The sequence below is a fragment of the Diabrotica undecimpunctata genome, chromosome 3 (genome assembly GCF_040954645.1).
Source record: "Diabrotica undecimpunctata isolate CICGRU chromosome 3, icDiaUnde3, whole genome shotgun sequence".
In the NCBI taxonomy this organism is placed as follows: domain Eukaryota; kingdom Metazoa; phylum Arthropoda; class Insecta; order Coleoptera; family Chrysomelidae; genus Diabrotica; species Diabrotica undecimpunctata.
The window spans coordinates 79879627-79891659 of NC_092805.1; the positions used below are offsets into that span (position 1 = coordinate 79879627).

At 32.2% G+C, this 12033-nt stretch overlaps 1 protein-coding gene across 1 annotated transcript in view; it reads left to right on the top strand.

Annotated features, from left to right (window-relative positions):
* LOC140436945 (pickpocket protein 28-like) overlaps nt 1-12033 on the top strand; it is a 144078-nt gene that overhangs the window by 103800 nt on the left and 28245 nt on the right. Inside the window, exons 5-6 of the mRNA XM_072526126.1 lie at nt 1962-2160; nt 7892-8162. Coding sequence (XP_072382227.1) covers nt 1962-2160; nt 7892-8162 — 470 coding nt within the window. The remainder of the gene's footprint in view (nt 1-1961; nt 2161-7891; nt 8163-12033) is intronic.

Sequence of the window (12033 nt, forward strand, 5' to 3'; positions counted from 1 at the left end):
GAAGTTCTTTTAGGGCTTTTTCTCAGATTGGCTAATGTTCGGAGTAGGAGGTTTTGAGTGTCTAGTAATGTCTTGTCTAGTTATTACTTCAGCATCTTCGGACGGTAAACTGCATAGGGCTTCTTTAGTTTGAGAGATAATTGTCTCAATTGAAATTGAGACAATCATTGGGACTTGGGTAACAGAGTAATTAAAACTTTTGCTAAAGCTTGAGTGGCAGTGGTCTAAATAGGGCTATCAGAGATGTTATGAACCACTGTAGTGGGTTTCAACGTTGTGATTTTTGGTATTTGTTTGGCAATTAGATGCGTTAATTTGCTCTTCTGAGTTTCAGTCACAAATTCGAAAGTGTTTAGGGCTGTCTGTGTCTTGATACGGTCTAAACTATCTCATAATATATTATGTACATTGAAAGAATGAATAGATGACAAGATAATAAAAATATTGATTTTTTACAAATCCTTGGTCAAAAATTATTTTCATTTTATCAAATTTCTTAAAAATTACTCTATCTCACGGTCTGAAATTTCAGCAAGTTTCGATATTGTTTTACTCTTTACAAACATTGCTATAGACGAAACTTTAAACATTTTAAAAACTAAATACAGTATTCAGCAAGTCCAAATATCTATCATTAAACATCGTATCTCCAACACTTATTTCATCTTCCAAAATCAATTCTACAGACAAATAAATAGGGCCGCAATTATGCCCAAATGGCCCCAAAGCGTAGGAAGGCATCAAATCTCGTTGCTTCGTAATCTTCGTGAATGATTTGAATGCAGTTTAATTGAACTATTCATTTGCATAACCAATAAAATTCTAATTGCCAGAATGATTTTCAATCTCCGATAGGAGCGAAACTTAAAGAAGAAGATAACCTTCGTATGCAAGGCCTTTTTAAAATGCCTGAATTGAAGTACTGTTGTGTATATTTCTTAAAACGACCCTAAAGGATTTCTCTTTAAGGAGTACAAAAGTATGGAACACTATCTTATTTTGTTCAAACGCTTTCTTTGTAATCCTCACTTGTTGTTACTTAAATTTTCAGTTTGTCTTCTTGTAAGAGTTTATATGTAAATTTCCAAGTATACTTATTGATGAATTAAAATAACTCCTTCGCTGTATTTGTTATATTATGTAGTATAAAAGGTTGAATTTTTACGCTGATCTTATTAGGTTTATGTAAAGGTGCTTGCTGCAAGTTTTCCTCTTCATCTACATTACCTAGTGTATATTTGTTGCTTATGGTTGGAGTTGCTTTTGTTGTTTTTTGCCTTGTATTTGTACATGTGTACTTTTATATGGACTGTATATCTTTCATTTAATTTGTGCAATTTGGAATTCATTTTTTCTGTCAGTATTTCATCATCCTCGCTTGTATGTCTATTATCTTCCATTCTTTCTGTAGTTGTGTGTCTTTGTTGTAAGTAAATATTTGGTTTTATTACTAGCTAAGGTTGTTTCATGCTAAGTGGATCGTTTAACATAGGGATGATTTCCTGATTTAGTTGTGTCATTTGTTGAGTATTGAGTTGTTGCGGATACATCATAATAATTGTTAGTGCTGAGGTGTTCGCCGTCAGATGTAAGGAATGATGCAATTATTAATTATTGTTAACGGACATTATCGGACATAATTTTATTTTAAGTAGAGGCGCTGATTTTGCAGCGCTTAATTTGCCTTGACTTAGCCATTTGTTTTATTGATTGATCTCAGTTGATTAGAGGGATGTTAGCGTAAATAATCTCATAAAAATTTTACTTTATTTTGCTTTTGTTTACCCTGATTGCTGATGTCCTATTTACACTAAGAGTTACGTTACCCTACGTATTTTACAATCAGGTACAACAGTAAATTTACGAAATTGTGCTAACGAGTTATTTGTCTACTGTTATATGGAAAATATTGTGCTCTATTTTTGAGTGTTAAGATACTTATAAAATTATTACTTTTGTAGGGTACACTATGATGACTACCATAAAATAGATTTTAACAGCACATGGTCGGTCGAAGATGGATATCCAAAGAACTCTGGACAAGATGTTTACCCAAGAAGAGCTTTACTAGCTGGTGCTGATAATGCTCTGCAGCTATTTATTACGCAAAATATTAACGACACTGACTACCTATGTTTAAGCGAGGCAGAAGGATACAGTGTAAGAAAGAGTTTTAACTAATTTTGTTTTATTTATTTATATTTAAAAATATAATTTAGTTCTCTTATTTCTTTAATTTTTATTTATTATTATTTATTCAATTATTGATATTATTTGTTAATGTATTGATCTTATTAGCGTTCCACTGAAGAAGCTGTGGCAATCAATGGAAAGCACGAATATTAATATAGAATTAATAAAAGCCGTCAAAATGCTATACAATCAACCAATAATAAAGATAAAAGCGGGGACACAAATAACAACAGGATTTATAACATCAAAAGGATTAAAGCAAGGATGTTGCTTGTCTCCCACTTTATTTAAAATATACCTCGAAAGTGCTTTAAAAAGATGGAAACAAAAATGCAGGACAATGGGGATACCGCTCACCAATACTATGGTATATACGCTTAACTTTGCAGACGATCAAGTAATAATGGCTCAAGATTATGACGATTTAAACTATATGGCACGAAAATTAATTGAAGAGTATGATATATGGGGTCTAGAAGTAAATAAAAAGAAAACCGAATACCTGTGCATTGGAGCAGAACAAAAAGATCTCATATTAGACGATAACACTACGATAAAGCACTGCTGTGACTACAAATACCTAGGTATCACTATTTCACAAGATGGAACATTAGACAAAGCCATAAGAGAGAGAAATACGTCAGGGAGAAAATCACAATCCATCACAATGGCCATCACAATGTTAAACGCCATTTTATGGGACCAATCCATCAGCAAAGAAAATAAAAAGAGGATATATGAGACTATAGTAAAAAGTATCACTTTATACAGCTGTGAGGTATGGCCACTGAAAGAGAGAACACTGTCAACGCTGAAAGCGACGGAAATGGATTTTTGGAGAAGAGCCGCAGGAAGATCTAGAAGAGAAAGGATTACCAACGAACGCATTAGAGAAATAATGGGAATCAAACGAACAATCATAGATGACCTAACAACAAAACAACTTATCTGGTTCGGACACTTACAAAGAATGGACGAACAACGAATGCCAAAAGAAATACTAAAGTGGCAACCAGAAGGAAAGAGAAAACGAGGTAGACCGAGAAAAAGTTGGAGCGAAGGAATAAATAAAGAACTGAGAGAGAGGGCCATAGAAGAAGATCTATGGAACAACCGGTCTAAGTGGCGATTGGAAGTCGAAAAACGGCGGAGAACGTTATAAACCGACAAGTAGTAGTAGTATTGATCTTATTTTAAATTCAATTAATTTTTGCTTTATCCCATACATGTTCAATAGGATTTAAATCCCGAGCACTGGGTGGCCACTGCAAAACATTAACGCCAGCTCCTTGGAGAAAGTCCATAGTTTGACGAGCATTATGGGGACGCTTGTTGTCTTGCTCGACAACGGCAACGGTAGTTTGCCGTCGAGATAAGGCAGTAAAGTGGTTTGTAAGATCTCATCAACATAACGCGCAGCTGTCATATTGCCTCGAATAAACACAAGTGGTGATCGGCTACCATAGGCAATAGCCCCCCAAACCATTACTCCAACTGACCTGTGTATATGTCCCTCAACAGCAAACCCGATATCTCGTCGCTCTCCACGGCGGCGTCTTACCATCCTACGACCATCATGCATTCCTAAACAGAATCTTGATTCATCGCTGAATGCTACATTACGCCATTCTGCCACGCAATACTGCTATTCTCTGCACCAATTCAAACGTTGATGACAGTGATCCGCAGTCACAGGAAGCACTAGCCGTGGGCGGAATAAAACCAGTTTAGAGGCTCGAATGCAACGATATAGTGTACGCATACTAACAGGTCTACCTACTACTCCAAACCATTTTTCAGTAATTTAACGCGTAGTAGCAAAGCGGTCACGCAGAGTAAGTAATCTAAAGCGCCTATCTTGACGCTCTGTGGTACGCCTCGGTTAACTAATAGGTCTTCTTCGTGTTCCTCTACCTTCGTTTGTCCACACAGATAGACACGCATAACCGTCATTGCCGTACAATTAATGCGACGGCCTATTTCGCGATACGACAAACCCATATCTCTATACGCAATAATTCTGCCCCTGTCAAAATCGCTTACATGGTGGTAATTTTGATGTCTTCGAACTCGAGGCATTTTCTTACACTGAATACAATTAGACTGAGGAATAATAACTAAAAATGTCTATACAAATCGGTTTTTACAAATCGTTATCTTCACAAAAAAATTTAAAGGTAAAACTTTATTTTTACAAAAAGTAGAAAAGATAAAACATTGATATTGTTATCATAGCATGTTTTAAATGTTGTCATTCTGTTGCCAAAAAATTAAGTTCAAGAATTTATTCCTTCTAGGTGTAACACTTCTAATTGTCATTGAGTATATATATATATATATATATATATATATATATATATATATATATATATATATATATATATATTGAATAACTCGAATAAAGTAGGAAGCTATCATTCTCTTTTGCCTTTCATTCAGTCAATTTGGATAATACGCAAAATATCTGGGTAAAACTAGTTTAAACCAATTTGTGGGTTTACCAGTAATATATACAATAATAGGTCAAGAACCAAAAGAATAAACTTCAAAGGCAATACATCTTCTAAATCAAATGTGTACTCAATATAATTTTACAGTTATGTAAGTGTGGCATAGGCTTATGAATTCGATGAATACGCACGAGAAGAAAACACGAGCAACAAAGATATCATTTCTAAACAATGAAGACATGTGAAAACATGTCAAAACTTGTGAAGACGGAACAGCATAAGCCTAATCACCGTCACGAAGAAGACTAAGAGGAAACTTTAAGCACATTAACAATCGTTTCGTTTTATGGTGTGATAGATACGCACATGAATTAATAAGTTGGTTGCTTGGTTAGCTTGCAAAATATTTCCACGACTAAATACAAATTTCAAAGCAAACGTCTGTGAAATTTACTTGATCTAATAGTTTAAATTTCTGTTGTTGAATTGGATAAGATTACTAAAATAATTAATTACGTTATTGTCGGTACGTTTTAAATTTAACAGTTTGTTGATACAGGGTGTCCAGAAACTCTCCTAACAAACGAAGATCGAAGATTTCTCAGATAATTATAAGACAATTTAACCCAATTCACCTAGTTCGAAAATGTTCTTAAGGGAGCTAGAGCTCTTTGAAGATGGCTACTTGCAATTAGTAAATACCTCCAGAATCCTGCAGGAGTTCAAAATCTGCCACAGGAAATATCTTACACAACAAAAATTTATATCCTTTTTATTTACAAACAAACAAGCACTGCTACAAGGAGATTTTCCTGCTCCCGAAGAAGTCGATATATGGTTTAAAAATCAAAAAAAAAGATTTTTTTCAGATACATTTTTTTGCGACGAAGCTATATTCACAAAAAATGGAATTTTTAATGTACATATTGCACATTATTATTCGTACGTTGGTGACAATCGTGACAATCCACGTTGTTTAAGAATTTAAGCATTAGCATAGGTTTAGCATAAACGCCTGGATAGTAGTAGTTGACGATTATCTACTTGGACCCGTGGAGTTGCCTGCTCGATATATACTGTAAAACAAGAATCCGAGTCCTGATTCCATGTTAAATATGGAATAACTGTTAGCTTTATCTGGAATCAACTGAACTGGCGTTCAAGCCATTTTAAAGAAAAACAAATTCCATCCACATAAAATACACTTGCGGGCAGTGATTGCTCCACAGTTTTTGTTTAATATCTGTTGCTCAGATGAATGCACGATTTCATAAACGGCACTGCAAATCGTCATAATTGCCGGTATTGATCTGATTTACACTCCACTATTTTCCACGAAGTGCATACACGGCAACCGTAAAAATTAAATGTTGTGGTCTTGTATTTTTGATAATCGACTGGTGGGATCATTTTTTTTGTACCTGTCACTTTGACTGGCGAAATGTAATTACAATTACTGGAAGACACGATTAATTCTGCTTGGATTAATATTATTGAACGTGATTAATAATTTAATGGTCATATGACTTTTAAATAGGACTAACCGTCAATATTTAGACCATTATTTTTTACAGCATTAGATTGTGACAAACAGCAACACCGACTTCATACTATCCCATGACTTGTTTCTAGTTTTTATTTCCGACTTTGATATTAAAGCCACCAATTAAACTTTTGAAGTGACTTTTATGGTTATTTAACGTTTAAGTTATGTTACTGTAGAGTTCCTCTATTCATTCATCAGTGTGAGTAATCGTTGGTTCGTATATTGTGTAATTTGTATATTGTATCCCTTTGATAGTTGTAAGATTAAGCTAGCTACTCTATCTGGTATATTAGTTATTTCTACTACTCTTTATTTCCATTTCCCGCTGATTAGGAATCCAATACCACCTGTTCGGCCACTTAATGTTGCTTGGCAGTAAAATGTGTTTCTTGACGTTAATTCAAATAGTTCGGTATCTGTCCCTGATTCCTATGATGTCCAATTTTATATTTTTAGTTTCTTTTTCCACTTCTAACACTACGGAATCGTGTTGAAATATTGGGGCTATGATCTACGGCTTAAATTGAAGTTAGATTTATTTCCGGGATTCGATATTTCGTTAAGAATTTTTCTCTGCTTTGCATTCTTATTTTGATAAATATTATCTTCATTACTAAATTACAATATTAATTAATAGTAAGACAAAGAACTCAATAAACTTCACTTTTATGTCATGTTCGTCGAAATAACTATGCAAGGCAATGGGAAATGAAAACTTGTTAGTGTGGTAGCAGCGTTAGAAACGAACAAACAAATAAATGCCCAAAATATCTTATATGATACAAATTACATAGTGGCTATAACGGTAACGGTATAACGGTCTATTTCCACGCTACGTTTTGTCGGGTATACAAAACGCACGACAAAATTTACGTTTTGTTTAGTATATACGCACGTGCTTGTTCTTTCACTTTACCTTAGTTTCAATCTATAGTCATGAGTTGTGTTAGGTTTGTTTAGTAAAATTTTTTTAAAGACATTGTTTGATTAATATGAAAAAGTCAAAATAGTCAAGATAATGGCTTCTGAAAAGAAACCAGTATTCCCACGTCTCGTTACTGAAAAAACTAATGACGAAAATGACTCGTGCATTTGTTTGTAAATAGATATCTCAGCCTATTGTCAATTGCTAGAGTTGGTAACATCATACATACTGAAACAAGACGCCCGCATAAAAAAGCAGCACACTTCAACAACAACTCTAACATATCTCATGAGACTCCTCGTCATCATTTAAAGTTTATTGTGGTATCCCTGGTACATCTTGATCATTTAAAAATAGTTTATATATGTCTATTCTGTATACATACTGAAACAAGATGCCTGCATAAGAAAGCAGCACACTTCAACAGCAACTCTAACATATCTCATGAGACTCCTCGTCATCATTTAAAGTTTCTTGTAGTATCCCTGGTACATCTTGATTATTTAAAAATAGTTTATATATATCTATTCTCCAATTCCAGAGATAACTTACGCCTTTACTTTTTTTAACTCTTTTTTATAAACCGATCTTAACTAAATAGTTTATTTGTTTGTAACTATGTCGGTATTTACCATGGTGTCTATTTTTATGTATTTTTTATAATACATGCTACAAATCACCGTGAATCTTGATATTTACAATAGAAAATCAATATTCTGTAGATTTTAATGTTGTACTTAATAACGAATCTACAAATGGGTTTATATAATATTGCAGGTTCAACTGCACACTCCGTATTCCATTCCTCAAATGAAAAAAATGTACTTCAGTGTACCTTTAGATAGTTCAACAACCGCCCAAATTACACCAAATTTGATGACGACGTCAGCGGAAGTGAAGTCTTATAGGATTAAAGACAGGCAATGTTATTTCAGCGATGAAAGATACCTGAAGTATTTCAAAATATATTCTCCAGAAAATTGTAGAATTGAATGTTTGACGAATTATACTATGGATCATTGTGGCTGTGTGAATTTCTACATGCCAAGTAAGTGATAATTCAATCTTAAACTTAAAAACTACATCCAATTATTAACATTATTTATCAGTACACAGTTTATAAAACAGGATATCTCTAAAAAATGTACGATAAATGTTAAAATGATAAAATGACACTCAGTCTTCATATTTTGGTTTTTGTTTCGAGCACACTGGAGTACTTTCTGATAAAAGTTGTTAAATTAAATAACAATAAAAATACGTATAAAATATGTTTGCTTACTTTTATACTTTACAACAACTTTACTTTATTTTTGGTCAACTGAACAAAAATACCGAATTGCTCAGTGACTCATAGTTTTAAATGGGCGCATTGAAATGACTCAACAGCATATCGCCCATATATCGCACTTGAAAATTTTACCCGGTACGTCCAAATTTATTAAAATTTGATTTTGTCAATCCAAACCGTTTGCCGCGAAGCGATCAAAAAGACGCTTTATACCTGGATAGCGTTCCTTTACACGATTCGAATTTTGTCGGCCTGGTCGAATAAAAAAGGTGTAGGTAGGGATTATTTGAAGTTATACTTCTATACGCGCGCTACACGTTGGAAATTTGTATGGGAGTGAATCTGTGAAATCATTACATATGTAAGATAATGAGTAAGAGAGAGACAGAAGACATATTTTCTCTCTCTTCCTCTCTCGAATATAAAAATGTTTCTTTTGTATATATAATTTAATATTATATATATTATATAAAAATATTTATTAATATTATTATTTATGTGATATGTTTTGTATTATTTATTAAATGTTTATAATTATATTAGTCTTTTGTATTTGAAAATAATAATTTCAATAAATCACTGTATGATCCAGAACTGTCAATTTTGAAAAACATTTGTGTCATATCCTCGGTAGTATAGTAGTCAGTATCCCCGCCTATCACGCGGGAGACCGGGGTTCGATTCCCAGTCGGGGAGGACTTTTTTATTAATATTATTACATTATTGTCATTTTTAAATACTCATGGATATTTCATTTTAATTTGTATTGTATTATTATATGGAATTATGTTGCACTGTATTGTAGTGTATTTTTTATGTATATTATTGTCATTTTTAAATACTTATGAATATTGCAGTTTAATTTGTATTGTATTATTATATTAATAACAAAAACAATGAATTTTACTGCAGAGTATGTGAAAAAAATTTTTTGCATTCAACTGCTTTCATACATATATGAAAATAAAAATATACATTTTCATCAAAATATTGATTCAATCCTTCATTGTTAGTAAGTTGTTATTAATTCTGTTTCTCTTTCTGCTATGTCTTACTTATAGAATTACATATGTAATGATTGTGCAGATTGACTCCCAAATAAATTTGTAACGGCGAATGCGTGTATAGAAGTGTAACTTCCACCGGCAGTCCCACTGGACTGCCACACCCGTTTTTTTATATACTCTGACAAAACAATAAGTAGGTGATTCATTGTTAGGAACCGATTTTAAAACTGCCAACTGTTGAGAGTTGAACATTTTATTATTTTCTTTAGAATCGAATAATTTTATTAGAAATTAATTCTATCATTATGTACCTGCTCGTGCCTTTGTTGTTGTGTCAAATTGGTAATTACCCGATATTGCCTTACTATTATGGGAATATAGGTACGCAACTTCCTATTTCTAAAGCTTTTATCTGAATCAATTGCTGAAATCCACGCATATCATTGAGAAATGATTCATGTTATCTAAAAACTGTTATCGACAAGGAAATATTCGTGGCGACAACAAAGATCGTATTATCACCAAAGTCATACTTGTCATCATATTACATTTTTGTTGATTATTGAAAAGGTGAAAATTGCGTTGGTAAATGATCAATCGGCAAAAAGGTTTTTTTAATCAGTGTTTATCGTTGTGGTTATAGTATCGGCTGTTAAATTTGTGTTCGTTTGCTTTGTCTTAACAGTTTTCGTACTTATTTTGTTAATTAATCTTCTATGGTGAAGTAAGACAAAATATTAGGTTAACTAAGAAAATTTTCAGTTATTTCATCAGTTTAATAAAATAAAATTGGATATAAATACTAGTATAAGTTCACGACATCCACGTCATAAACCTGTCTCACAAGAGGAAAGCCAATTTGTCTAAAAGGTATGTGATGTACTATATAAACACTACCATTAACGAAAACTATTATTAGTCGCTGTTCTTTTTTTACAGGAGTATCGGTGGTAACAGTTAAACGTATTGTGCGTAAGAAAAAACTAACAAATGATTTTAAACCTCCATCTACAAATCAGCGTAGACAAAAACCTGTTTGAAGCCCAAAAAAATATCCTCTGCAGAGTTGTACATTCATGTTTTTGTTTTAATTTTTCCAACTTTAAAATCTATAATAGTCCAAATTGTGAGACCGCTCCTGTAGGAAAAATGTTTCTGATTCGGTTTCTTTGCGGATTCTTGTTTAAAAATTCTTGTTAAAAAATTTCCTATTGCAACAAATCAAAATTTTCGGGCAGAAAATATTTAAACAATTTTTTTAAACAAATTCCAAAAATTACCTTTTTTTGCTCTGGAAAACAAAAATTTTTTAAATTTTTTGTGTCATACTAAGCAAAAAGGGTTTCTTGTCATTTTTTTTTTTAATTTTACAGTTTCCGAGTTATAACCGCTTTAAAATAGCTTTAAAATATGAAGAATACGAAAATACGCATTTTCGAGGCTTAAAAATTCAAATGTAAATTATTATTTTTGAGGTTGCCAAGTGCCTAAATTGAAGTTTAAATATTCAATTTCGAGATTCTAAATAGCAATCGGAGTTTATTTCAGTTTATACCGTTATTATAATCGTTCTGCGATTTTTTTTTTTTCGATTCCGAAAGAACAATTTCAGAAGAAGAAATCAAAATGCTTTTATTCCCCTACAAAATTTTGGCTTACTCCTAATAAAAATAGGAAATTGCATAGATACCAAGCTTTAGAACAATATATATATATATATATATATATATATATATATATATATATATATATATATATATATATATATATATATATATATATATATATGTATATATGTATATATTAGAAGTGATTATTTCGACCAAAAAATAATTTATAAATACGTTCGAATTATCGGTTAAAGTGGTCAGTAATGAAAATCTTTCTTTTTTGTAAGATACTTAATATTTCGCTTTTTATTTAATAGCTTTCTCAGGAGTAAACTAAAACAACTTGTGAACCAATTTGAACATTACAAAAAATGGCGTACAAATACATTTTAAAACACTCACAGAAATTAAAAGATTTCGCAAATAAAAACTGACATTGAAGTATTTGAAATATTGAATGTCAAGATTAAATTGTCTTAGGCGGTTTTTTTAAGAACGTCTTAACAATTTGTCGATTTTGTCCATCGAAAGTAGGAGAGAGGTTCTGTCAAACTCATTTGAGATTGAGGGTTGAGGCTATCTTCGGTTTCCGTGATTGGCTTTTGTGGAGAGAGGTTGTATTATAATAGTTCTGTTCCTATCCTTATAAACTTAAATTTAATTTTTAGTTGTATATAAATAATTTTTATTGTATATAATCAATTGAAAAAAAACAAAGTTTAAAGAGATTTAATAATGGGGGATAGCACAGGGGGGGTTGGTCCTCCTAGTGTTGAGATGGTAATAAGTAACATAGATGATTCAGATTTAGAATGCAATACAAATTTAGACAAAACATTTGTAGGAAATAATGATAATTCGGAGACCACTAATCAACATGAGAGTAAAAAAGACTAAAAACAGTATTCTTATCAGTATACCGACACTGGCCCATTTGAGGTCTATATGGAATCAAAAAACAATAACGTCGGAAATTATAGTTTTTTAAATCTAGCAAAATATACACATGAT